This window comes from Canis lupus, chromosome 17 (assembly GCF_003254725.2).
Source record: "Canis lupus dingo isolate Sandy chromosome 17, ASM325472v2, whole genome shotgun sequence".
NCBI lineage: Eukaryota > Metazoa > Chordata > Mammalia > Carnivora > Canidae > Canis > Canis lupus.
In genome coordinates, this window is record NC_064259.1 from 56,744,876 (window position 1) to 56,772,804 (window position 27,929).

At 55.3% G+C, this 27,929-nt stretch overlaps 1 protein-coding gene across 3 annotated transcripts; it reads left to right on the forward strand.

Annotated features, from left to right (window-relative positions):
- Positions 1 to 37: 37 nt before the first annotated feature.
- LOC112664099 (D-3-phosphoglycerate dehydrogenase-like) lies at positions 38 to 27,929 on the forward strand. Of its 3 annotated transcripts, none has more exons than XM_049095564.1 (12): positions 38 to 313; positions 4,874 to 5,025; positions 6,960 to 7,025; positions 10,812 to 10,866; positions 10,967 to 11,065; positions 19,216 to 19,348; positions 19,816 to 19,964; positions 21,431 to 21,583; positions 24,426 to 24,558; positions 25,485 to 25,615; positions 26,457 to 26,694; positions 27,629 to 27,929. In XM_049095564.1, the coding sequence occupies exons 1-12, from the start codon at positions 176 to 178 to the stop codon at positions 27,781 to 27,783; spliced, it is 1,602 nt and encodes a 533-aa protein (XP_048951521.1). In that variant the 5' UTR covers positions 38 to 175; the 3' UTR covers positions 27,784 to 27,929. The 3 variants fall into 3 exon arrangements, with proteins under 3 accessions (XP_048951521.1, XP_048951520.1, XP_035556879.1); XM_049095563.1 differs by lacking the exon at positions 38 to 313 and adding an exon at positions 25,952 to 25,992 and having other exon boundaries at positions 4,627 to 5,025; positions 25,485 to 25,658; XM_035700986.2 differs by lacking the exon at positions 38 to 313 and having other exon boundaries at positions 4,629 to 5,025.

A 27,929-nucleotide genomic window follows, 5' to 3' on the forward strand; every position in this document is an offset into this window, starting at 1 on the left:
AGTGTTTCGGTCCAATCAGAAGGACGCTGGAGGCGGCAGGCGCAGAAAGGGGAGAGAAGCGCGGGGCGGGAGGCCGAGGTCCCGCCCGGAGGCAGCAGCCCGCCTACCTGAGCCACGGCTTCTCCCCCAGGTGCTCCTGCCCCGCCGGCGGCCTACCCCGAGGCTGACGCCCGCGATGGCCTTCGCAAATCTGCGGAAAGTGCTCATCAGTGACAGCCTGGACCCTTGCTGCCGGCAGATCCTGCAGGATGGAGGGCTGCAGGTGGTGGAGAAGCAGAACCTGAGCAAAGAGGAGCTGATGGCCGAGCTGCGGGTAAGGCGGGCGGGAGGGAGACGAGAGCCGCCGAGCTCGGCGGCATCCCCTGCGGAAACGGCGGGGCCAGCGCGCCCCCCGCGCCCCCTGGCCCGGCCCCGGGCAGTCCCGGGCCTCCCGCGTGGGGGTCGGGGGGTGGGGGAGGAAGGGCGGCTCCACCGGGCCGCGGGCTGCACGCGGGATGCCCGCGCCGCCCCCAGCGCCTCGGCGGCAGTGGCCCCGGCAGCGCGGCGCCGCCTCTCGGCCCGCGGGGACGGGGAGCGCAGAGGCTTCGGCGCGGGGAGCCCGGGGACCGCCACCCTCCGACTAGTCCCGGCTCGGCCTGCGGCTCCAGCTTTCCGTGGGGGGCGCCGGCGGAGCCCCAGCCTGGCCCGTGGCAGCGGGAGGGGCTGCAGCGCAGGCCAGGCGACCGGGCCAGGCCCGCAAGCCCCGCGCCCGCCTCTCGTCTGATGCAAGACCGCCGCGCGCTCTCCCCGCCCCTGGGCCTCCGGGGAGCTCTCGGGGGAAGGGGGCGGGCGGGGGCGCCCCGGTCCTAGGACCGCCCCTGCGGCCGCCCCGCCACCCCCGCCCCCGGGATCCCGGCTCACTTACCTCCCGCTGCCCGCCTCCCCGGGGGCCTCGGCCGCGGTCAGGAATGGCCAGCTGGATGAGCCCGACCCCACAAGCCCCCGGGGAGTCTCTGCGTCGTAGCAAACCTCTCGGGCCAGCTCGTTGCGCTCAAAGTTGGCGCAATCTACTTCGGATCTTTCCCTGCGTGTTTGTAAGGGGCCTGTGGGGCTGGCTGCCTCCTGCAGCCTTCGGACGTTTCTTGCGTGACCTCTTGGCTCTGCTCCTGCACCCAGCACCCCACCTTCCAGCTCCCACGACCCCGCGGCCCCAGCGCACATGCACCTGTTCCATTTTCTCCCTGGAGGGCCCCTTGACTGAAAAACCGCAGAGGCGGCTGCAGTCGCTTTAGCTGTGCTGGAACCACACGGTGCTGGAAACCCACTGCGCTCCCTTGTCTGCCCTGGCACCTGCCGCTGTTTCTCCACGAGGCTGCCCTCCTCCCACCCCACCGCACCCGCGCCGGTGCTGTATCTGGTGACTTAGAGAGTAACCCTGTACTGTCCTGTACTTGGAGGAGCGGCTGACCCGGCCCTGCCTTCAAGAGGCTTGTGGACCAGTCAGGGGGCCTGGCCAGCGCTCCAGGGTTGACCAGATGACACAGTACAGACAAAGCCCCAAGTGAGACCCCCCAGCAGCCTAGCCTCCCCCTTCACCTCCCCTGCAAAAGTGGAACAAGGCGGGTGCTTAGCCTGAATGGGGTGGGGGACAGGGGCTTGGGATCTGATCCTGGAACACGGTAGGACTGGATGGGAGGCAGGCACCTCACACTTGTCACCTCCTCTTTTGTATGGGTGCTATCAGTGGCCTTGGCTCAGGGCAATGGCCAGAAGGCAGTGCAGTGGCTTCTAGACCAGCTTCTGACCCTCCCTCCGCCAGAGCAACAGGGTGGGATGAGTGGCCTCACTTGGGGCTTTGCAGCTTTCTTGTGGAAATTAGAAATCCTCATGTCTAGGATTTTGAGAGAGGGACGGGGGGGTGGGGGGGTGTTAAAGGCAGAATTGAGAGGAACTGGAGGCCTCTCCTCTAGTGGAGGGGTTCCGAGAAGTTGGGAAGTTGGCTGCGTGGATTGCTGGGATCTGGAGCGGCAATTTGGAGGATATATTAAAGACACTGAAATCTCCTGGCAGGAGAGGGGTGTTTGTTGGCTACTGGCTGGCGGCCTCGTTGGGCAGTTTGGGAACCCCCAGCCTTCCTGTCTGTCTTTGTAAAACGTTCACGTCAGAATACCAGTTGCTCAACCTGGAGAGGCCTCGTGTCCACACTATGTCTTCTTATTCTGGGTGGGGAGGTGTCTGAGTTGGTGGCCCCTGCCCTCTCCCATTAAATCTTTCATATTGACAGAAGTTGGAGCTCGTTGCCTGCCCAGGCCCGGCCTCTCTTCCCACTCCTTGGTATTCTGGGCAGGCACAGTTTGCTCTCACTGACTCCATGGTCGGGAAGTACAATTACCCCCGAGAATGGTGCTTTTCAGACTCCACGCAGGTCACAGTACAGTATTGGGGAGCGAAGTAGGTTTAATGGGTCATGATTAGCATTTTAAAAACCAGAATAAGAAATATCAGGGAGCAAGGCAGATAGGCAATCAGTAGTGTGTCGGGAAATTTGTTTCAATTATATGGGCAGTTGTGCTGTCTGTGTAGTTTGTGAGTATAAAATCACAACCTAAACGTATGTTTCGTGCTTTCTTAAAAAAAAAAAGATTTTATTTCTTTATTCATGAGAGACACAGGGAGAGGCAGAGACATAGGCAGAGGGAGAAGACATGGGCAGAACTCCATCCGAGGATCCTGTGATCATGACCTGAGTGAAAGGCAGACACTCCACGACTGAGTCACCCAGGTGTCCCCATATATTTCTTACCATAAGTCTTATTCAAAAAAGTTTAGAAAACCCTGGCTTAGAAGAGTAAAGCATCGTGTTCAGAACTCACAAACTCTTAGACCGGGGACTCCTCTTCCGTCAGCAGATCTGACATCTTACATAAACCTAATACGCAGGAACCTTTAAATCTTACCATGTATCCGTGGTTTTTAAACTCTGACCACGACCCACGAGAAGAGAAGAAATTCATTATACAACATAACTCGGTATATACATACATATGTGTACAATACACACAGTAAAGTTTCATGAAATAATACCCTTGCTATATGTGATACATACATTTTTCTTTGTTTTATTGAATAGCAAAAAAATAGCCAATAAGCTACATGCTAATAATGCACTTAACTTACTGAGCACATTTATTATTTTTGGCTCAGAATTTTAAAAAGGATAAAGAATGGGAAACTTGTCCATGCAAGAGTCCATCTTTTGAAAGTAAGTTCCGGTGCACCTGGGTGGCTCATTCAGTTGAGGGTCTGACTCTTGATTTTGGCTCAGGTCCTGATCTCAGGGTTCTGGGACTGAGGGCCCAGTCAGCCTCTGTGCTCAGCAGGGAGTCAGCTTGAGGATTCTCTCTCCCTATGCCTTTCCTCCCACTTAAGTGCACTCTCTCTCTCTCTCTCTCTCAAAAATAAATAAACATTTGAAAAAAAGTTAGCAAGTTCTTGGCCTTTTGCAGTAGGATTTAATTTGCAAAAGTTAAATAGACATTTCCTAAATCAGGTTCTCACATATTGTGCCAACCGACACCTCCCTGCATTCTCTAGCTGAGCAGCAATGACCTGGAGAATTGGACTTTCCTTATGATTTATGTCAGAGGCACCAGCCATGCTAGAATTACCCTCAAGGCCAAGCCTGTCCTCCTTGGGAAAGGAGGCATGTTTGAACTTGAGAAACGTGAATGGCTTTCCACTGCTGAGTTAGCATAGTTTGCTTAGAACAGCCATAAATCCAGCAGAACCGTGGCCTTTTTCCAGCTGTAAGGCAGCTGCAGAGAGCAATAGACAGCAGAATGGAGGCAGTTTTGAGATTTGCCAAAATGGACTGCAGAGCCTTGGAGAAAAGAAAGTTGTAGTCACAGCACACTGCACTGTGGAAGGGGGAGGATTTGCAAAGGCCTCCAGTTTGCGTAACAGAGTAGAGGAGCAGGCATCTTGGAGTGGAGTCTTGGAGGGATGACCTTTGACTGGAGTAGGGGATGGTACCCAGGAGTGCAGGGGTCTTGAGGGGTCACAGACATAGGCCGCCAGTAGATGCGATCAATAGGTGCTGGTTGAATATCTCGATCGGTGATGCAATTGAATGAAGTGGGGGTAGTGGAGGGTGTTAAGCGACCTTGAAGGCTGGTGGGCCCTGGCCATGTAGGTTGTGGGACCAGGGTCTGTTGAAGGGGAGTCTCCAAAGGCAGATGCCCTACCTGGGTCAGGTGAGCTCTGAATGAACATCTGCACTGGTCTGACTGGAGACTCTTCAGACTTCCTGGCTTCAAAGAAAGCTGGTCTGAGGGACACCACCCTTGTGGGAAAAGTGTGGAGAGACCACAGGGTAACAATCCTGAGGGAGATCCCTCCATGGCGAAGGCTGTGCCTGTGGAAGTCTGGTAGTGCCGTTTCTGTGCTTGTCCTGGGGCCTGCAAGCACGAGGTGGGTGGACTGCGGGAGAGCGTGCAGCCACCCCTGTGGGAGGCAGATTCCTAAGGTTTGGGGAGGGTGCTGGTGGCCTTGGAGAAAGCGCTTGAGGAGGCCAGATTCTTGGGGCCCAGTGGAGGAGGTGATGGCCTCTGAGGAGGGCCAGAGCGCATGTCCGTTGCTCTCTCTATCACTTCTCACTTCCTCCTCACACACTCAAGACAGCCAAACCTCAGAATCCTAGCTCATGGGGGATGCAGCTTGGATTTGACCCCAGGCCTGCCTGATGGCAGACCCTTTCGGATGCATATGCTGTCTGCTTCTTTTCTCTGCGCACATACATCCGAAGTCGGCCGGCATGCAGGGACTCCCACTCTGGCAGAATGGGTGCAAGGCGGTCTTGAAGACCGGCTGTGGACAAGAGTGTCTTCTGCCCCAGGACTGTGAAGGCCTCATCGTCCGCTCGGCCACCAAGGTGACTGCTGACGTCATCAACGCAGCAGAGAAGCTCCAGGTGGTGGGCAGGGCTGGCACAGGCGTGGACAATGTGGACCTGGAGGCTGCAACCAGGAAGGGCATTCTGGTCATGAAGTAAGTCGCGAAGCCCCCGGGGGTGGGTTAGAGGCTCACCACGAGTGGGGAGGGGGACACTTGGGTTAGTGAAGACCGGGTCAGAGTAAGAAGGGCTCCCACGAGGATGCCTGGTCCAGGCGGAGTCCAGACAGTCGGGTCTCGCTCACAGCGTCCTGGTTCCCCAGGTGTTTGAGGAGGAGGCTGTCCTTGTGATCTCAAATCACTGGACAAACCCACCCCACAGACATCTGCGCTGCAGCCGGGTTGGGGAATTAGAAGAATGTTTGTTAGTGAATCCATCTGCATCCCCTGTTCCAGGGGTACCCCCCCTCCGCTGCTGTGTCTGGAGCAGGGTTTTCCTAGGCTCTGCTTTGCTTTCTGCCCTGTGCAGATGCACAGCCTTTGCTAGTTGAGCGGCTCTACATCCTTTCCTTTCCTCACTGCCCTCGTCCTTCAGCAGCCAGGGTCGCAGTTTCTCTTTCACACTCCAGGGCCAAGAAGGGAAGGGTGAGGGCTGTTTTTGCAGAAACTCAGAGCAGAGGTTGTGACTGCATGCCAGGGCTGGGCCACACATTCCTGGCTCCCGGCTGGCCCTTAGATGATGTGGCCAGGTCATTGTTGCCCACTTCTTCGTCCTCAAGCCTTCTCCCTTCTCTCAGGAAATTCAGCGTCCCCAAAAATTTCCCCTCCCTTCTCTCCTCTTATAGAGCATGGGTGAACTGACCGGTCATCTGACTGAGGTCAACATCCAACCGAAGAAATGTTAAATGGTAACCCGTCCTACATTCTTCCCCTGGACACAGAGGCAGAGCCCTCAGCCCTGCACCCCTTCCTACATCCTAGTACAGCCTGTTCGCAGGGTTAGGCAGGAAGCTCGGTAGAAAGACAAACTCTGAGAATCCTTTACTCTTGACTTTTTTGGGGGGGATAAGATCTCTTGCCTTTTCCTCCTTGTAACTTTCATTTCCAGAAATGAAAAGATCCATAAAAAGAAAAAAAAAACGGTAAACATGTGTGTTAATAAACAGTTCAAAAACCAAAAAATAAAAAAAGAGTGAGAGAGCCTTTGAAAAAAGAAAAATAGATTCATGGATTTCAGCTGTATTCTCCTTTCTGTGAAATGGGCAGAGTGAGCATGGCCCTTGTCAACATGGCCCTGTGCATTAAGGTGTGAGGAAGCGTTCTCACTTTGGAACTTGTTGAGAGATAGGAGAAGTCAAACAGGTGAAGATAAAAATCCTAGCTTTGGGGATCCCTGGGTGGCGCAGCGGTTTGGCGCCTGCCTTTGGCTCAGGGCGCGATCCTGGAGACCCGGGATCGAATCCCACGTCAGGCTCCCGGTACATGGAGCCTGCTTCTCCCTCTGCCTATGTCTCTGCCTCTCTCTCTCTCTCTCTCTCTGTGTGACTATAGTAAATAATAAAAAAAAAATCCTAGCTTTGTCACTGATAGAGGCTGGGCTGGGCAACTAGGTGAAGGTGTGTAGGCAGTGGGCTGACGTGATGTGACGGGCTGGCTCACGCATCTTCTGCACAGCCTCAGTAAGATCAATGGCATAGAGTAGTGGGAATCTGTGGTTTCGGTGGGCAGGTAGATCCTGAAACAAGAGGGAAGAGAAATGCTGAGCCACCCACATATCTCCCCATCGAATGAGACACTTCTCTGCCTTGGGAGAAGGGAGTTTGGGTAGGAGGCCAAGTGTGTTGCTCTACCTGAAGTCCCTCCATGTGAAACATGCAGCCAGGGCAAGGGGGTTTCCCTCCCATGGGTTTAGGGCAGGTGTCCATCGGAGAGCCCAGGTTGGAGGCCTGCGGGTTGGGGGTTGGACTTAAGAGCAGGTGAGCAGAGGGGGCAGGAGCCTGAGCACACTTCACTCACGGCCTTCTCTTGGGACAGGAGTGGGAAGATGGGCTCTGGACGCACTGACATCCCCTCTCCTCTTCCATCTTTAGCACCCCCAATGGGAACAGCCTGAGTGCTGCAGAGCTCACCTGCGGGATGATCATGTGCCTGGCCAGGTAAGTCCATCTTCTCAGCAGAGGCAGCCTCTTCTGTGTCCATGATTACGACTCCCCAAATAACGTGCCCTGAAGAAGGGTAGAAACGCTTCAGCCTGACACTGTGCAGACAGCCGAGAATTTTCGAGGCCACCCGTCTTTATGGGACATTCAATACAGTGGTCCTGGCACACAAAGGTCAGACAGCTTCTCACAAATGAGTGGGGGTCGGGGGGGGCGTTCGGCATGGCTGCTCCTTACCTGGGAGCAGGCTCACCGAGAAAATGATTATGTGCCATCTTCCTCTCCTCCTTGGTCATTTCCTGTGTCCACGCCATCCTCCGGCTTCTTGCACCTCCAAGCCTCACAAATATGGTTTCTGCTCCGTGGAATATCCTTCTCCATCATTATTTCTTTTCCGAGTCGTTCTAGTACTTTATTACACTCGTTATTAAAAATACAACTTCACACAGGTTATAAAATAGAGGCAACACGCAACATTTTTATTTAGTTCAGAACATTATTGAGTGAATTAATGCCAAAATGTAGCAACCTCCATGCCTCAGAGACTCCTCATACCCCAGAGGTCCCAGACTTTGCTGCACATTGATAACATCTTGGATCTTGAAACACTCCTAATGCCTGACTTGCGCCCCAGAAATTCTGATTTCATTGGTATGGGATGAAATTTGGCATAGGGATTTTTTAACAAATTTTTGATTTTAGGAGTTTTAGATATAAAGAAAAGTCGTAAAGATAGAAGGTCCCACATATGTCATACCCAGTCTTCCGTATTATTCACATCATACGTTAGTATGGTGCATTGGTCACAAACAATGAACCAATGTTGAATTATCAATACATAACTTTCAACTGAAGTCTTCCCCATCATCTTTATCCAGATAACTCTTGTTCTTCAAGATTAAGCTCGAGTATTAGCTCATCAAGGAAGCTCTCTCTGGATTCCCCCCACTGGGCTGTGTCCCTCACTGACTGTTCTGACCCCGGGCTTACCTCTGTCACTAACCTTTCAGATCTTTATTGTGATAGGATGGAGTAAGAACTGCTCTGGGATCCCTGTGCCAACCTGTGGATTCTTAACACAAGGGGACTCAAGTGGGGAAGTGTCTTGCTCTTCCAGCAGGAACTCTGGGGGTGTGGGGCTCTTGAGTAGAGGGCACAGCCTAAGAACCACCGGCTGTGGCACAGAGTGTACATGAGCCTTACTGTATTGGGTAGAAAATGATGGCATTGAGCCCTGCTGTCGAGTAGGCAATTCAGGCACCTGTGTGGCCAGTGGGGAGGGCGAGGGGCCGGTGGACAGGGCAGGGAGTTCACTAGGTCCCTTCACACAGCCTGGGATGCTTAAACCAGGGGACCCTGGCAGCCAGGGCTCTTTCTCTCTCTACTCAGGCCTGAAGCTTCTGGGGCCAAGAAATTACTGTTTTCCCCTCTGGAGACCTGTTCTCCCTCCTGCTGGGACGGGGTCTGGAGGAGCTGACCTTTGTTCTGATGCTCCCCAAGATTTCTACCTGAGCTCTTAAGTCTTCACTGCTACTTACTGGCCAGTGAAGAGAGGAGAGGAGACTGGAGAAAGCAAAGAGCATGGGCAGCGTGCACAGCAGAAGGGACCCAGCCAGGACGGGGTCCGGGAGCTGGCTGTCTGGATCTCCCACAACATCTGGGCTGGACGTATTTCTCCCAGAGAAGCCCGATGCCCTGGTTTCACTTGTGCTATTAAATTCAGTGCTGCTTTTGGTTTTGGTTTTGAGTTAGGGACTGATCTGTCAGCTTTCTATCTATTTAATTCTCTTATTGGTTTTCTGGAGGTGGAAGGGAAGGCTTGGGAGCCAGAAATCATTTTTCTCCTATTGCAGGACCAGCTTTGTTTAAGAGAGTAGATAAAGTGGAATGATTTCAAGACAGCGGCCCATTTCCAACCTCTCACCCAATGACCTCACTCATCAAAGATGCATCAAAACTAAGAAACAAGCACCCTATTGAGGAGGAATGGAGTCTCCCACACCTTCTGGTGTGTCTGCTCAGACTGCTTTTCCAGCAGGGCAGCAACAGCAGAGTGGGAGTTCTGGACAGAAGGTTGAGAGCATTGAGCAATGTGGGTGGAGAGGGGGCCTGCATGGGCCTCACAGTGGGGGACTTTGAACTCACAGCAGGGGCTCCTGAGGTCTAGGAGCAGAACAATGACACAGAAAGAAAGAGGAGAATGCAACCTGTTTTGAAGTCATCTCTCCCACCTTACCTTCTCTTTCTCTAAGTCAGGATGGCTACCATTCAGTTCTTGGGATGCCCCTCCCCCACATCATGGTCCTCCCCAAACTGGCCCGGTGGGGACCCCAAAGTGCTAAAGCCTGGAGAGGATCCCTGAGCGGCCTGCTATCCCGTGCCCCACAGTGCCACATGCAGCTCTCTTAGATGGCACCGTGGGGCCAGGAGGGCCGAGAGCAGGACGTGAGCCAGACCTGAGAGGAGCCGGGTGGGCTCTGTCTCACTTGGTCAGGGGCAGGTGAGCGGGCTAGCCTTGCTGAGAAGGGGGCACTTCCTCAAGGCAAGTCATTGTCCTTGCGACATTCCTGAAACGAGGACCCTCTACTGAGGATGATGGACCAGAGCAGCCCACCATCCGGTGACGGAGCTTCTTCCCCAGGAGGCTTGTTACTGAGGCTTTGGGAGTTTGCCCACGAGATCCCAGGAGCACAGATCCCCCGTCAGCTGGACTCGCAGATGGAAGCACGTCCTGGCGATGTGTAGACATGAGAGAATGCTTTTTTATAAGAAATCCGCGATGGACCTACAGGGACATTATGTTGGAGTCTCTCCCTCTTACACGCGCGCGCGCACACACACACACACACACAACCCCACTCTGAGTTTTGTGGCCTGCAGGAAAGACCGCATTTAAATCCCGAGGAGGCTCACTGCTGGGAATGTTCTTTGAGTCCATTCAACTACTTCCGATGGGGTGATGTCCTGCAAGATGTTGAGTCCCCAGTTGTCTCCATGCAGTTGTTGTGAGCGTTACATGCGCTAAAGCATCTCCAAGCATGTCTCATGGAGTGTCTAAAGTAGAGCATGGACTCCTTAAACATTTTAAACATTGTTTCCTGTCTCCCGGATTCTCTTCCAGAGAAGCCTGGGTGACCACATCCCACGTGACGTAATCTTGTCCTCTCACCTCTGACTCTGCCCTAACTGCCTCTGTCCCTTCCAGAAACACGTGGAGACTCAGACCCCCCCCCCCCCCCGCCGTGTTAACCAATCAGAGGAGAGAGGCTGGGCTGGGGGTGGTTTGGAGAAGAGGTGGTATGGACTATAGCATCCCCTCCCCCCATTCCAGTGCAGCCTGAGACTGCTGGGGTTTCAGGAACTCTCGAGGAAGGGAAATACCCAGCTGTCTGCTGATACGGTGGAAAGTGCAGGTTGCGGGCTTGGATGAAAGAGGAAAATGAAAATCCGTGAACTTCTGGAGCACTGGATGTTCTCAGAGCCCCTCAACACCCCCATTTTGTTATCCCTGTGAACCGTGGAGGACTGGTGCTTGCTTTCTACATGCTTGTCACTCAGCAGTTGACTGACTCTCAGACTCCCAGCTGGGAACAGAAATCCTGGGGCTCCCACATCAGGTGTGCCTGACAGGTTTTCCTCTGCTCCGCTCCGGGTCTCTGTACCCGAGCTCTAGACCAGCCTGAGCCTGGTTCGCCCTGGGAATGACTGACTGACAGAGAGGGTGGCTGTGCAGACCTCACATCACCTCCCATGTGGGCCCACTGAACCTGTCTGTCCTTGCAGGCACATCCCCCAGGCGACAGCTTCCATGAAGGACGGCAAGTGGGAAAGGAAGAAGGTGAGCGGCCAGTCCTGCCTCGTCCCGCCCAGCTCGGCGCCCGAGGCCTCACTCCTGGGGCTTACTCTGGCCGCGTTGCCTCTTGCTTGTTTGGTTGCAGTTCATGGGAACAGAGCTAAATGGGAAGATCCTGGGAATTCTTGGCCTGGGCAGAATTGGGAGAGAGGTGGCCACTCGAATGCAGTCCTTTGGGATGAAGGTAAGAGGTTGGTGAGGCCCTTTGGTGTGGGGCTCCCTGTAGCAGTTTTGAGAGAGGCAGGTTTGCTTGAGAAAAGGTAAAGGCTTTTTCCTAGGAGGGGCTGACCCTCCTTCAGAGCCTCTAACGAAGTAGGCGGTGTAGCCGGGGAGGGCAGGGATGTTGGCCTGACCTCAGAGTCCGGGCATCCTTGGTGGAGGTCCCTCCGCTCTTGAGTCCCAGCGGAACAGAGGGGCTCGTATCCTGTGCTGCTTCGCCTCTGCTGCCGCAAGGGCTCTTTGTTTTGCTGTGTCTGTTGCCTGTGATAATTCCGAAAAACAGGAGCACATCTGTAGCCTTATAGCAGGGCCGTTATCCATCCACCTTCTGGCTCCACTCCACAGTCAGAAGACACGGCAAGATGATTGTGCAAATGCCGTGACACGATGTTAATCCCGTGGTGGCTGGAGCACCTCACGCATTTCTCAGCAATTCTCCCTGACCCCTGTTTCCCTCCAGGACCCTGCTTTACCCTATTCTGGGAACTCAGTGGTTCTTCTGGTCAAGGGAAGGCTGTCATCGAGAGCAGTGCCACACCCTGAGGCCAAGCCAGGAGACCTTGCAGAGCGGTGGCCCCAGAGCCATGGGAGGGGACCTGTAGGGGCGGGTGACAGGGTGGCTAGGTGTGCTAGCAGACATCTCCTTGTTCACTCCTCGTGCCCTCTCTGCCGTGGGGGGATGATATATTCAAACTGCCACCAGGAAGGCTTTCGTTAAACATAAAAAAAGAAAAAAAGCAGTTTTGACAATCAGATCATTTCTAGAAAACTTTACATGGAGCTGCTCTGGCATTTCCCTTCTCTTTCCTTCTTCCTCCCTTTCTCTTTGTCTCCCCAGCTTCATAGAGTTAAAGGGAACCCTACGGATTAACCCTTAATTTTTTTTTTAATTTTTATTTATTTATGATAGTCACAGAGAGAGAGAGAGAGAGAGGCAGAGACACAGGCAGAGGGAGAAGCAGGCTCCATGCACCGGGAGCCCGATGTGGGATTCGATCCCGGGTCTCCAGGATCGCGCCCTAGGCCGAAGGCAGGCGCCAAACCGCTGCGCCACCCAGGGATCCCTAACCCTTAATTTTTATATTGATGTCAGGAGTTTGTGAATTTTTGCTGAGACGGTCACCCGCCCCATGCCCTTGCCAGCAGCCCCGGTCATTCTGCAGTGGCCCAAGTGGCCTTTGTTCATGCTCAGGATGTCATGATGATGTCAGGAGTTTGTGAATTTTTGCTGAGCAATGGAAGGTAAACAGGTGGGCATCCCATTACACCACGCGGAACATCTTCCTCTCCCTCCTGTCCTTATTCCCCACACAGTTATTTACATCAGCCAGACATCTTCCTAAGCCTCCGACGTTTCTCTAGATCCCGGAGAGGGGGCTGTGGCCCAGCAGGATCCACTGATCATGAGAACAAACCAAAGCCAGTCCCTCCTGTGCAGGGCTGGCCAGGTGCCCTGTGCTGCAAGGAGAGCTTTCTCTTCCTCTTCTGTGAGGGATTAAAGTAAAGGCTTAGCTCACCTGGAATTCTGATCCTGTAAAATCAGGGGCCGGGGGTTAAGTAAAACTCGGAGTGCCATACTCAGACAGGTGAGCGCCTCATTGATGAGACAGAGACTTGGGGACAGGCTGTTTGGCCCAGCTGCTCCTCTGTTAAGTTCCCTCCCCTTCCCCACAGCGCCACAGCTCCCTGGACTCTGCTTGCTCAGGAGCCTTCATTATCAAGGACTTGAGACTTTGGGGGAGTGACTTACCCAGACAAAAAGCCCCACCTCGTTTGCTGAGTGAGGGACGTGATCAGTAAGCTTCTGTGCTCAGCTACTCAGCTGCTGCCAGGCTGCTCCCTAGAGGCTTGGAGGGATATGGATTCTGAGCATCTCAGTGGAAGTGGCTGACACCCCTCAGACATGTGTTTGATCAGAAACGTCTAGAACCTGTTCATGAATGTCATTCTGTGTGTCCAGGCATACCTCACACGACACGCCCGAATTCCCAGCGTGACTTTGAGGGTTTGCATGCTTTTGTATGTTGCAGCACGTCACTGCTCCCCTCGGGGGTTCTTCTGTCTGGATATCTCTGGCCGGTCCCTGTAGGCTATCCTGCTTCTGGGACATGATCTTTATAAACCGCTGAAACACACCTTGAAACGGTCACCCGCCCCCTGCCCTTGCCAGCAGCCCCGGTCATTTTGCAGTGGCCCAAGTGGCCTTTGTTCACGCTCAGGGCTCACTTTGACTGCACGTCCTAACTGATACCTAGGCCCAGATGAACTTTGCACGGGGCAGACAGATTATGGACCTGCATCATCCAAAGCTCCTCAGTTGGTGTTTGAACATTTGGGGAAGCAAGATTTTCGAAAGTGCAAGGAGGGAAGATTCTAAAACAGGCTGTGAAAGAGTTTATCAGCATCCAGTCAGGAAACCATGCTCAGTGTTCACTAAGCACAAGTTGTTTTAAATTGGCCTTGTTCTCCCTTTAGAAGCCAATATTAAACCGATCGTCATGGACGTCCTTAGGGGTCTTATACCTGGATGATTTAAAATTGTATTTTAGTCATGTAATAGGTGAAGGGATTTTCACAAAAATTGAAATCTAGATCCTCATCTCCTTGTTTACCACCCCAATCCTGGTCTGCTGCCAGTCACCTGTGAGGTAACATCAGTTTGCTGTGTATCATCTCAGACTTTTTTCTGTGCATTTATGTGGAACACATAGAGTTCTTTCCCATTGTGTGTGTGTGGGGGGGGGGGGTCTGTGCCTATAGAAAGTACAATACTGTACATGGTGGTAAAACGTAGATCTTGGAATAAATAAATTTATCCTATTTGTAAACTCTTCCATGGGGTTCTGTTGTGTGGACGAATTGCTTTTATTTGGCTTCTTCCTCAAGGACAGATGTGTAGATTGTTTGGAAATGTGGATTTAGTGAGACATTGGTGAGATCTTCCCTGACACCCTTGGGGTTAAGATGGAGACTGTGATCTTGGTGCGAAGGCTTAGTAACGGGTTGAAGGATAGCTCCATCTCAGTCTGAAGGGAGATGGTACAGGATGACGCAGGGCTATGCCTTACCCATCCTTCTCATCAGCGGTCTGGGTGATAGGAAGCAGGGGGAGGTGATTAATTCTTAAGACTGTGTAATCATATCCTAACTGATGTGAGAAGGCTAGCATGGTTGGGCATCCTAATAAGAAGTTGAGCTAAGATACCTACCAGGACCCTCTATATGGGCCCCCAAAGCAACCAAACACATTTGGATGTAGAGGTGTTAAAACCCTTTTCTAGGGGAGGGGACCTTGGGTTGACAGAAAAGCAGTGTGGTTCACAGTGGCATGGCTAATAGAAAAGGTAATGTGACTTTTGGTAGCATTAAAAGAAGTATGACTTCCAGCACAGGGACGGTGACATTCCTTATGGTCTGTACTTCCTAAGGAAGGATTGGAGGCACTGGGGTCACAGCCCCGTCATGACTTGGGAGGCCATCGACTAGCTCTTCTATAGAAGAGTCATGCTCCCCAAGGAGTGGATCCAAGGAGGACCAGTAGGTACAAGCCATGGGGGACAGAGCTCCAGCCAGAGCTGACCCCAAATGGAATGAGAGAGTTAGTCTCCCAGTACTGCAGATACTCAACATGAGACTGGCTGAGCACCTGGCCAGTATGTGCGGACGAGGTGTGAGCATGGGCAGAGAGGTAGAAGCAGATGGCCTTTAAAGCTGTCATAGCTCTGAGCACCCATTGCCCATGGGCTACGAGTTTCTTTATCTGAGGAATGGTCTTTAGCAGGGAGTTTTTTGTGTGATCATAGGAAATAGAGTAAAATTATTAAGGACTGTGGTTTGTTACAGTAACTCGTGGGCACACTGTAATTAAGACAGAGTGGGACCAGAAGCATAGGGCACCCTGAGTAGTTCTGGTTGGGTGGCTCGGGCAGTGCTGCAAAGCACGTGAAGATATTTTGATCACCCCTTCCTTCCCTGGTCCTGGGATGTCCCCTGGCCTATAATCTGTCCCCTAGGCTGTTAGTCACTAATTAGGCTGGGTAACTAACATCCAACCCTTCCAGAACATCGTGATTTAAGAGTTGACCCCTTTGTGTCACAGGAGCAATCAACAGAGTCCCTCTTGTGCTCAGACGTTGGGTAGGGACTGCCCCCTTTCCTTTCCCGTCCCTTCTTTGTCACTATCTGCTCCCTCAGGGAAGCGGGGATCCTAGACCTTAGCTCTGCTAGGGAGCTCAGCCACCTGGCTTCCCACAGCACCTGGCGGGGGCGCTGTGTGTTGGGGAGAGAAAGCCCACCTAGGCCCCCATCCCAACCAGACAGGCCTGGAGAGGAATCTTCACGTGCCACCTGAGCTACCTGACTTGCTCTGAGCCACATGGCACAGATGTGGGTGTCAGAATCATTCTGGCCATCTGCAGCCTGCTGGTTGTCGGAGTCATCTGAGTCTGATGCTCCATGGTGTTCTTTCTGCCTGGAGCTTTTTCTCAACCCATTTGCTGAACATGTTATGTTGTACATTCTGGAGACACAACTCATTCATGCCAGCATGCCCGCTAGAGTGTTAGCAGGCCAAGCCAGCCAGCAACTGAGCCTTGCACTCTCTTACCAAGGTTTCCTGTGAGGAACAGGCCAGGATCTCCTAACGGTTTCTTGGTGGCCCGTGTTGTGATGAATCTGAAGTTATCCCAGAGGGATGGACATTGAACCTGAGGCACCAGATGTCACCAATTCTCTCAGGCCCAGCTAATGTTTACTGAGGTCTACTGTGTCAGAGACTGTGCTTGCAGTGACCCCTGCAGGGTCAGTATTCTTATTCCAGGTTTACAGACAAGGAAACTGAGGCCCAGGAAGGTTATATGGTATGTTTGAGATAATAGGACTGGTAAATGGTGGAGTCCAGCTTGAGCTCCAGGTCTCCTGACTTCCGATCTAGTACGCTTTGTCTTGCATCCCCACCACTGTCTTCATGCCTGATCCAGGTGAGTTAGACGGTCTCTGCTCTGTCACTGTGCTCGACCTTCCTCGGGAAGAAATCTCCTCAGGATGCTCCTAGCTCAGTCTGGTAACTGGAATTCCTACTGCGCCAGAGTACTGATTTTTTTACATTCTTCCCAGAGCCCCAAGTTCTGGGAAGGTATCTTAGGGACATGGGGATGGGACCCTAGAGAGAGAGAGTAAGTGGTAGGGCTCTGGGCCTTCACCTCTGCAGCTCTGATCGTTTTTTATAGTGGGTTTCTGAGTAAGATGTCATTGTGTGAAGGGAAGAGAGTTCTCATCTTCAGCCCGAAGAATTAGCTGTGAGGCAGTAGGAGGATGTGATGATTAGGCTCCTTTCCTGGAACCCCTTCACCGTGAAAGCCTCCTTGCTCTCAGGCATCCACTGTTAAGCCAGAGGCCCAGGGGAGGTGTAGTCATCCTCGCAAGGCTGCCTTCTATGACACCAGCTAGGACGTGGCTCTGTAGTGCCACTTGAAAAGCTGGGGTTCCCCTGCTCCCCAGCTTTAGGAGCCTGTCCTGAGGCTGGGATTCAGGTGGAGAACCCCTTGGTGGCTCTCCCTCAGGCTCCTCCGTAGGGCAGTCTTCAGAGGGTACATACCTGGAAGTGCTGCAACGTGTGAGTATCGGGACATCTGACCCGTTCCAGGGTGCGTTAGGACCCTACTCAGACATTGTTCCCCTGGGCCCAACCATATACTCTTTCGACTCCCCGCAACGTGGTCTCCTGGTGTAGGAATCCCAGCTCCTAGCCGTGTTCAGCTGCCATCTGCCCTGGGTCTCCCGAGTGAAAACTGAAAACCGTTTTCTCAGCCGAATTCTGCCCTGCAGTTGTCTGCAGCCGAACAAGAGAAAGACAGCTGAGTCAGACCCTGCTGACCGCTGTGGAGGATGCGGGTCCCCTCCTTCCCCGTCTGCTCCCCACCAGCTGCAGGCACCCAGCACAGGGTGCAGGCACCCAGCACTAGGCCCGGCTCCGTCCACGGGACCCTTCCTCCCAGCGCTCCGTGCTGCTTCTGGACTCCCGAGAGCCCCAAGCCCCAGAGTGGCGGGAGCTCGCCTCCATCGGGGTCAGCTCTGTGACCTCTGCTGGTGGTCCCCGTCCTCCCCCGCTCACGTGAACGAAGTACATCTGGATTATAGATGAACAGGGCCCTTGTTCCAGGCAGCCCTGAGCTGGCAGACAAAGAGCACTTGTAAGGGATCCTCTCTCCTCCCCTGGACGCTGCTTGTTCCCCCGGAAACGAGTAGGTTACAGCTGAGGGGGGAATGACCACTGGGGCTGGTGGTTGTGAGCTTTCAATCCTACAGCCTCTCCCCCAAAATCTCCCCCTTGGCTTTGCTTCCTCCACAGGCTGATGATGAAAACTGTGATCTGAAACTTGTTCCTCATTCACGACCATGTCAGTCTCTTCTCTGCAAGGGCGGAATTGGTTACACAGGAATCCTCTTTGCCAGTATTTTCGAGATGACTTTTCTGTTTCCCACAAGGAAATTCATGATGAGCAGGGGAAGCATTACAAAGCACAGGAAAGCATAAAGGAGAACAAAAATGAGTTCCACCACACAGAGATGATGATGGTTTCCAGTATTAGGCCTTCTGTTCTGCTTGTTACCTTTTGTTCAGTGCCAGGCCGCCTCTGAACATTCTGGGGTTCGCCCCTAACATTTCAGGGTTAAGAGAACTGTCTTTTCAAGGAATATTGAATGACTGAGTGTTGGAGCAGGCGATGACTTTGAAATCATCCACCCAGCTCCTTCACTTCGTACTGAGGACCCAGGTCCAGGTCTCCTGGGTCAGCGTCCGTCCCTTGGCTCCTGCAGCTGCGTCCTGCCTTCTTGAGGACACGGATGCCTTTGAGATTGTTAAGGCTCCTACGCCTCTTTCCCCCAGTGGGTGCTGCGGCCCCGGCCAAGCCGAAGGTGACCAGACAGAAAGTGGATTATGTCTCTGCTGTGTCAAGAGGTGGCTGCGTCCTGGTGGTTGTGGATTCTTCGAATCCCAGCTGCTGGTGCTGGCTTGATCACCTTTAGAGGCTTGCCCTTGCTGAGGACATGTGTGACTGGTGCCCGACACTGTTCTGATACAGGACATGTTTCCATTGACTCTACCCGGTTGCTCAGGTGGGGCTGTGAGCCCCCTGACCTCACCCCACCTAGAAGGGTGGGCACCAGGGGTGCAGGCTTCCAAATCCAGACATTCTTCTTATCCACACTCGACCATCTGCCAACCATGCGACCTTGGTTGAATCATTTCACCTCTCTGCCTTAGTTTCCTCGTTGGTAAATCGGGGCAGGCAGGAATCTGCCCAGAGGAAGGTTCTTTCTGGGACCTGTGCCTTCTATGGTGCCTTGGTGCCTCCTTTTTTCTCCTCCTGATCCTCGCTCCCTATTCCCTGTCACTCCTGCCCTGTTGAAAGGATCCGTCCTGAGCATTGAGGCCTCTGTGTGGTGAGTCACCCAGTTATGCCTTCCGAGACTAGATGCATTTGGAGCCTTCTGAAAGGGCACTTCAGGATGGGACCAAACCTTGCCCGCTGGCGGGTCAGCACTCCTCCCCAGCGACCGGTCTTGGTCTCCTTGCCTGCCCTGCTCTGCACCGCTGCCCCAACCTACTTCTTTCTCAGTCTGTGCAAGAGTCAGGGCCCCTGCCTGTTCTCCGGCCCTGAGGGTCCTCGGCTGTGGCCAACCTGTCCTCTCTCGCCTGGTTATACCCTGCTAGTGTAGTGTGTCTCTGCTCCCCACGTGGCTGTCCTGCCTCTCCTGGGTTCCCTGTTTGCTAAAGGTTCTGAGCTCCCCCTTATCCAACCTCACACACGCACATGTGCACACACGCACATGTGCACACACGCACACACACGCTGCTCTTGCATCTGTTCATGGTTAAGAGCTCGGAGGTAAACAAACTCCCTTCACACTCTGGGCCAGCCCCTCCTAAATAGAGAGCCCCACTTTGTTCAGCTCTAAAGTAGAATAGTATCAACCCTTGTTGTATTACCGTATTTGGACAGACTTAGCAGTAGTACTTGGTAAATGCCCGATAAATGGCCTCCATCATAATGATACCAGTACTAGTAAGGAACAGTGACATTTGCTCGTCTCTCTCTCGTTTCTGACCAGACCGTAGGGTACGACCCCATCATTGCGCCAGAGGTCTCGGCCTCCTTTGGTGTCCAGCAGCTGCCCCTGGAGGAGATCTGGCCTCTCTGTGACTTTATCACTGTGCACACACCTCTGCTGCCCTCCACCACAGGTATGTGCGTCCCTGCCTGTGGGTCGGCCACGGAAGCCACAGACCAGAGAAGGGTGGGCCCTCAGCCTGGGCCTCCGCAGGCATGTGGACTAGGGCCCTCGAGCATGGAGTGATGCTCTGCTAGCTGATCCTGCATCCCACGGAGGAGGGATGAGCTAGCTGGAAATGCATGGCTCGACACGTACGACCCGTGACCCCATGGTGTTTGCTGGGGCCGCTGCTGGCCTTTCCGGTTCCGGGACTTACTCAAAACACTAGGATCTCAGGGACTCTAGGATGTTTCTAGACTGAGTTCGGTCTAAATCCACAACAGGGCCTTTGCCCCCTAGCCTGTGAGAAGGGAGAGGTGAGACCAGAGAGGCTGTCGGCGTGTGGGGAAGGAGCTGGTACGAGGCAGGGAGGGCTGCTGGCACTGGTGCTGGGGTCCCGGGCAGCGGTGCCGCAGGAAAGCCCTTCCCTCCTTGCAGGCCTGCTGAACGACAGCACCTTTGCCCAGTGCAAGAAGGGGGTGCACGTGGTGAACTGCGCTCGGGGAGGGATCGTGGACGAGGGGGCCCTGCTCCGGGCCCTGCGCTCTGGCCAGTGTGCTGGTGCCGCGCTGGACGTGTTTACAGAGGTGAGTGCCTGGTGGAGGAGAGGAGCGGTGACAAGGGGCCCAGGGCCGAGAAAGCCCAGTGTGCACGAAGAAGGTCTTTGCCTTAAGGAGGCCTCCACGGCACTCAGGAGGAATTATGTTGCCGAGAATAACGCCTTTGTGGTTTGGGGAGCCCTCCGGAGTGCGGTGCACAGGCCGCCGGGTGGTCTTTGCAAAACTCAGATTTTAAATAGGACCCAGTTCCTGGCCCCAGGCTCCCTGCGCTGCTGTCCTGTTGATGACTGCAGGGAGGACCGTGCGGCACATCCGTTCTGAGGCTTAGGGTTTGCGGCAGAGAGAGAGCATTTGGGGCCGGGTTTAAGGTCTCTTAATTATTGACCGAGGTCTCTGATGAAATGAATCCCGTTGCCAAAAAGACATTCTGCCCAGTGTCTGTTGGCTTTCCTTTCCTTCGTGTCTTCTGGGGAGGGAGGGCAGCCTGAGGCGAATGGCCAGAAGGGGTCCCCTGTGCCCTGGGGGCTGCTCTCCCCCAGTCTCTCTGTCGGAGCCAGAGACCCCGTCGTTGCTTGCCCGAGCCACCCCCCCACCTTACACCAGAGGAATGACGGACAGTGCATTTCCAGCTGGACTCCAGCATCACAGATCCAGGGCAAAGAGCAGGGATTTTGGCTTAGGCACTGGAGGGTTGCTGGATATCTGCGGTGGGGCCCTGGCTCGTCCCGGCCCTCTCTGAGCACTGTGTTGCCCTCACTGTGTATTCCCTGTCCTGAGCACGCAGGGTTTATACTCCTGGTCATCTTTCACAACTAGATGGTAAGCTTCTGGAAGGCAGACGTGCACCTGGCCCTCTTTGTACTGACGTTCCCGATCAGCACCTTCCCCTGCCTGTCTCTGGCCTTCTCGTGGCACCTGCTACCAAGTGCACAGCACTCCCAGGCCCAGGTGGCCAGACAAGAGGCCTGAGAGACATTCCCAGGGGCGATACATTGTGCTCAGTGAGCAGAGGGGGTGGGCAGAGGTGCCCAGGTGGACCACCTGTCGTGGTGAGAGCCAGGATGGGACAGCTGTGCAGAGGGCCTGGAAGTGCTGCAAGGATTCAGGAGCGAGGGGGAGCTCGAGGCAAAAACCAGTAACAAACAGTAGCTTCACTGGCTGAGAACCTCCTGTATTACTGGGGTGCAGTCTGCACGACAGTGTTTGGTTCTGGGTAGTATTCACCCATTTTATAGATGGAGAAACCGAGGCTCAGAGAGGTGGAGATTTCTCCAAAGGCACATAGGTCTAAGCGGGGGAGCCGAGATGTGCATCCCGTCCTTAGCCCTGTCCACTCTGCTGTAGAGAGGTGTTGACGAGGAACCCGGCTGTTGAAACCAGAGACAGAAGGCGTAGAACCTTCTAGCAGAACCAGAGTAGAAGGCATCCTCGGCCCCACGCCTCTCCTCCAGCCTCCCTGGGCAGGCGACCGAGAGGTGTCTCTCTCTCGGCAGGAGCCGCCACGGGACCGAGCCTTGGTGGAGCATGAGCGCGTCATCAGCTGCCCCCACCTGGGCGCCAGCACCAAGGAGGCCCAGAGCCGCTGCGGGGAAGAGATCGCCATCCAGTTTGTGGACATGGTGAAGGGGAAATCTCTGGCAGGTGTCGTAAGTATGGCCAAGTGGGCCTGGGGCCGGGAGGTCGGAGGGAGGAGCCGAGGCCCGGGAGGGCGGGTGGTGTCCGGTTTGGGGCATGGTGACAGCTCTGGCGGGCAGTGGTGTGTTGACCAGATTCGGCCCTGGGGGTAGAAGATAAGGCCTCCTCTGGAGCCAGGCTTCTGGGTGGGGCGGCGGGAGCCCCGTCCCGAGCTTTCCTAGTTGCAGCCTGGTTGCAGGGAGGCGGCTCGGCCCTGCCGTATTGTAGCCTTGGTGCAGAGATTGTGGCTCTTCCCAGGGCCCGGGCTCCAGAGAAAGGCTCCTTTGTTCTCCACATGCTTTGAGAATGGAGGAGCGTGGCCTGGGCGATGCTGGACGCCGTGGGGATGGCGGGTGGGGGCTGGTCCTTGACCTTCCTGGCTGACCCTCGGCGTGGGGACTTTCATTGCTGAGGACAGAGCAGTAGCAGGAAAGACACAGGGTGCTTTGTTCAGCCTGCCAGGCCTGGCGTGATAGCTCAGCTCGCCGGGCCACCCTGCCTGCTACACCCCGAGAGAGTAGGGGAGCCAGCTACTCCCCTGAAGGACCCACAGGACGGCGCTCAACCACAACACGTGGCCCGTCCACCTGTGCCTCTCCCTTCTCTCTTCTGCATCTCGCGGCTCCTCAGTGTGGGGGACACTTTCTCACTCCCTCTGCACATCTCTCCTCTGAGCAGCTCTCCCCAGGTGCCGTGCTGGGACCGAGGCCATTGCCAGCCAGTCAAGGCTGCACCTGTCCCTCTGCAGCCCTTTGCCGGGCAGGCCTCTGCCCTCACTGTTGCAGCCCTCAGGGGTTACCATGGAGTCCGTAGGTGGTGGTGGCGGTCCAGGCCTTTTCGTGAAGGGGGCTCCTTACCACCGGCTCCATCAAATGGAAGCATAGACTGTTCCCATCTTATACCAGAAGTAAACTCTCTTGGTCAAAGGCCTTCAACTGGGGCAGATTGAAGTCTCCACCCAACGTGACAGGTTGTCCTCCAGTAGGCTTTTAGAAAGAAAGACAGTTGTGTCACATGGGAAGTCCCTCCCTAATTCTTCTCTGCATCTTCCCCCGGTTTGGTTGTAACGTTAGACACAGACTCACATTAGGGTCGGGTTGGTGCTCAATGGCGCCTGCCTCTTAGAGCCCTCCTGTTGGTTCTCCAGACCTGCCGTGAGCATCCCCGAGTCCACAGGTGCTGCCCGGAGGACACTTGCCTCCAGTGGCTGCAGGCTCAGCCCAGCCCACTGGCCCATGGCCCTTCCTCTCTGCTGCCAGCACTGGCCTTCCTTCGTCCCGCCTCCTGGTCCACGCTGGTCCTTTCTGTATCCTGTTGGAGAGGAGCAGAGGAGCCCGACCACAGGAGCCCCAAGCCAGGCTGCCTGCCTCCTTGGCCATTTCCAACACCAGCAGCCTGTTTGATTTATATCACACCCCAGGTTTCGAATTAAATCCTTCTTAGACTCCTTGGTTCTCTTTACAGTTTGACTCACAAAAGTGCCCAATGCTTCATTCAGAGCCAGACCATCTTGAACCACAAAATGGAATTGAAATTGTGACCCGGGACAAGCTGGCTTTGTTACCAAGCCGTGTTGGGACGGTCCCGCCGTTCAGACCCTACCCTAGACTTACAGCTTTAGGAGGAAATGTGGCTTTTGTCTCCTTTAGCTGCCTGGCAGGCCTCCTGGTTGACTCCACATGGGTCAAGATTTGAAGAATGATAGGATCATTAAGAGTATGTGAATCCAGGGGATCCCTGGGTGGCTCAGTGGTTTAGCACCTGCTTTTGTCCCAGGGCGTGATCCTGGAGCCCCGGGATCGAGTCTCGTGTCGGGCTCCCGGCATGGAGCCTGCTTCTCCCTCCTCCTGTGTCTCTGCCTCTCTCTCTCTCTCTCTCTCTCTCTATTATAAATCAATCATTCAATCAATCAAACTTAAAAAAAAAAAGAGTATGTGAATCCAGTGACACCTGGGTGGCTCAGTGGTTGAGCTTCAGCCTTTAGCTCAGGGCGTAATCCGGTCCGGGATTGAGTCCCGCATCAGGCTGCCTGCGAGGAGCCTGTTTCTCCCACCGTCTGTCTTTGCCTGTATCTGTGTCTCTCGTGAATGAATAATTAATTAATTAAAAATATGTGAAACCAGCTTTGCAAATTGTGATATTTGGTCAAAGTGATTAATGACCGTGTAAACACTCACTTTTTTCTTTTCCTAAGCTTTTATTTATTTATTTGACAGAGAGAGGGAACCAGTGCTGAGCAAGTGCAGAGGGCGGGAGAGAGAGAGAAGCAGACTCCCGGCTGAGTAGGAAGCTGATGTAGGGCTCAATCCCCAGGACTCCGAGATCATGACCTGAGCAGAAGACAGTCCCTTAACCGCCTGAGCCACCCAGGTGCCCCCACTTTGTTTTTTAATTGAGGTGTAAAGTAAAAGGGAAGGTGTCTTGGAGCGACCTACCCCTCTAGGTCCCAGTGATCCGTGACTCCCCACACATCTTAAGTCAAAGACCACCTTCCTTGTGGTGTCCAGACCCATCATCTCAGGAACAACCGGTCTCCTGTGTAAGGGGTGAGGTGGGCACAGTTTGTGGGGGTAGGGTGCAGAGAAATGCCTTTTTCTCCCTTCTGGCAATTTTGTGCTCTTTTCTGGCTCTACAGCTCTCCCAAGCTGAAGGCACAAGTCTTGTGGTGGCTAATGGAAGTGGTCTCCACGCTCCCCACCCCAGGCACCCGAAACCAGGACAGCCCTGTGCCTTCTGCTCCCCACTGTGGAGCTGTGCTCAGGAGCCCTGCCCTGCCTCGTGCTGACCTCAGCTCTGCTTCCCCGTTCTGTACAGGTGAATGCCCAGGCCCTTACCAGTGCCTTCTCTCCACACACCAAGCCTTGGATTGGTCTCGCAGAAGCTCTGGGGACGCTGATGCAAGCCTGGGCTGGATCCCCCAAAGGGACCATCCAGGTGGTAACACAGGGTGAGTTGGGGACACTGCAGAGGGAGGGAAGAGGGTTGTGTCTGTAGCAGGTCCCAGACAGCGAGGGGCTGGGAAAGGACTGGACATAGCTCTTGTGACGCCAAGTCCCCTGTTCTGTCTGCATAGGGCTCACTCGCTACCCAATGGGGACAGAGGGGATGGTCCAGAAAATACTAAGAAATACGTGTGATTTTCACAAGTCACGATTGTATAGTATTCTTAAGATGCACGTGTTCTGCATGCAAGAGAAACCTCCATGAGAGACAGTTTCATGGGAGAGGCAGTAGGATTGGGGGAGGGAGTCCCAGCTTAAGGGACAGTATCTTGATTCTGGGTTTGACCCTGTCGCTGTGAGATTTCCCTTTGTCTGAACCTGGGTTCTTCACGTGTAAAGTGAGAGTCGGGGCGGGTGTGCCAGATAGGGTGGTGGGACAGGGTGTGCCCCGTGACACGGTAAGGTAAGGTGGGTCCTGAGGCGAGCTGATGGTCCCCGGAGCATTGCTCAGCTGGGGGTGGGAGCAAAGAGAGTGGCCTCGGTCTCCCTTTGCGACTGCAGGCTCCGGCCACTTTCCCAGTGGGCCCAGCGTAGGCAGATGTAGTTGAGAGACTGCGCAGGGCTCTAGTTCCTACACCCGCAGAGGCTGGTCCTCCTCGTGGCCCGTTGAGCATCTGCTCACGTGGGAAGAGCTTGGGGGTGGTTAGACCTGGGCGCTGCTAGAAATAGGGGAGGTCAGAGCTGCGGGATCCCCAGAGGAAGCAAGGCAGGGAACTGGGTGCCTTCCAGAGGGAAGCGGAACTTGGCCCGCAGGCTGGGGCTTGGGCCCCGGGCAGTGAGGAGTCCCTGACCCAAGGCTGGGTGTCAGCGCCCTGCCCGCTCCTGTGCTGCTCAACAAACAGCAACCTTATTGTAGGTTCTCTGTCCCCAGGGACGCCCCTGAAGAACGCCGGCAACTGCCTAAGCCCTGCAGTCATTGTCGGCCTCCTAAAGGACACTGCCAGTCAGGCGGATGTGAACTTGGTGAACGCCAAGCTGCTGGTGCAAGAGGCCGGGCTCAGTGTGCGTGGCCCCCGGAACGCTCCTTTCCTGTCCGCCCCGCCCCCCCGTCCCTCCCTTTGCAGAGCCTGCTCGCCCCTGCTCCTGGAGTGGGAGCCCGGGCAGGTCCCGCTGTTGACACCGGCCGCCGGGCCGGGCAGCCGAACCTCCCCGTCGAGCAGCGGGAGTACTGCCTTCCTCGGAGCGTTGCTAGGAGTGAACGAAATACTCCTGCAGGTGCTTTGTGTAGGCGTGCCCTGTGCACGGCAGGGGCCGCGGCGCCCCCATTGCACAGCTGAGGGACACGAGGAGCCGGAGCCGGGCTGTACCGGCCGCGCTGGAGGTCGCCCAGCACGCTCGCCTCGGGCTCCATCCCGTGCTCCTTCGGCCCCGGCACCCAGGTTCTCGATCAGCTCGCCAGTTCTGGAAGCTCCGCATAGCTGCTGAGCGCCCGCAGCCCCGCGCCTCCCCTTTGGTGCCTTCCCCTCTGCTTCCCTTGTGAGATCCCAGCCTGCGTCTGAGCCGGGGGCGGCTGGCAGGAGCAGTGGGCAGCGGAGCTCCCGGGGCTCCCCCCCTGCTCCCCGCCGCACTGGGCCACTGACCTGCCCGGGAGCGGAGAGCCGGAGGGGCCGGGCTGCCCCTTCCTCCTCCTCCCCAGCTCGCACCTGCACCTGGACCCGCAGATCCCTCCTGCCCCCTGAGGGCGGGCGTTGACTGTCCCGGGCAGAGCCCTGGGCCCTCTCCTGCAGCCCCAGTGGCTGAGCGTGTCCGCCAGGCTGGCGCTCCGCAAAGCGGTGTTCGGGCCGCGGAGGGGAGAGGCCATGCAGCTGGGAGGCCTAACTGCGTCCTCGCCTTCTCCCTGCAGGTAACCACCTCCCACAACCCCGCTGTGCCCGGGGAGCAGGGCTGTGGGGAATGCCTGCTGACCGTGGCCCTGGCAGGTGCCCCCTACCAGGCGGCGGGCTGGGTGCAGGGCTCGACACCTGTGCTGCACGCGCTCAACGGAGCTGTCTTCAGACCGGAAGTGCCTCTGCGCAGGGGCCTGCCCCTGCTCCTGTCCCGGGCTCAGCCGTCTCCTCCTGAGATGCTGCCCACCATGATTGGTGAGGAGGGGTCTCGGAGGGCTTCCCGTGTCCTTGAAGCTGTGTGTGTGTGTGTGTGCGTGTGTGCGTGTGTGTGTGTGTGTGTGTGTGTGTGTGTGTGTGGCGGGGGGGGGGGGGTCCTCTCCAGGGATTGGGCTTCCTGGACCTTTGCTTCCTTTAGTCCCACCCCCTCCCTCAGCACATTTCTGTAGCATACAGAAGATCTGTCCTGCCCGTTCCCAGAACATTTGGGAAATGGATGCAGAGCTCAGAGGGCAAGCGCCTTCTCTCCTGTGTCAGGGCCCGCGGCAGAGTTAGAGCCCCAGAGTCCCTATTAGCCGGCCTGCTCACCGCGGTCAGCACACAGCGTGCACCTGCCTGCAGGGCTGCGTCTCGGAACTCCGAGCCTTTGGGTGCAGGTTTCTTTCTTCTGACCGCAGGCCCTGGGGGCCAGCCTGACTGCAACAAAGCATGTTGGGGCGGGTGCTCCAGCAGCTGGGGGCATCTTGAACCTGCCTCAGGACCCTGGCACCGGCCCACTGGGAGTTTTGGAGCACTTCCGGGCTTGGCGGTTGTGTCCACAGACCTCGAAAGGCCTAATTTCACCATCCTTGCCAACTGACCAAAGGAACTTTCCCCTGTTTCTCTCCTTTGCTCTTGGTCTGGATAAATCTGATGACCGGCATGGCAGGAGATTGCTCTCGCAATTTGTGGCTGGCTCATTCCTTCCCTACCTTGCGTGATGGTCAGGGGATTCCTAAAGGGTCTCTGAGTAGTGAGGGAAGCTGGGCAGATGCCCTGTTCTTCCATCTCTTAGCGCTTTGTTTCTGACCCCATCACCCTCCACTGCAACTTTGATCACAGAGGTCCACGGGTTCCGACCCCATTCCCAGCCTCTTTTTCTCCTTCCCCCCCTGCCTTGTGCCAATCAGCGGTTTTCCCGTCTACTTCCCAGGCCTCCTGGCAGAGGCAGGCGTGCAGCTGCTGTCCTACCAGACCTCGGTGGTGTCAGATGGGGAGACCTGGCACGTCATGGGCATCTCCTCCCTGCTGCCCAGCCTGGAAGCGTGGAAGCAACATGTGACCGAGGCTTTCCAGTTCCTCTTCTAAGCTCTGGGGGGCCTTTCGGAAGAAACCTGGCCACTGGGATCCAGAGAGAGGAGGTCCACATTCCTCAGCTGACACTGCTTACTCTGCAGACCCTGGCTGACCCCTACAGAGAAGTGATAAGCGGCCAATAAAGAGCCTACGCCCAA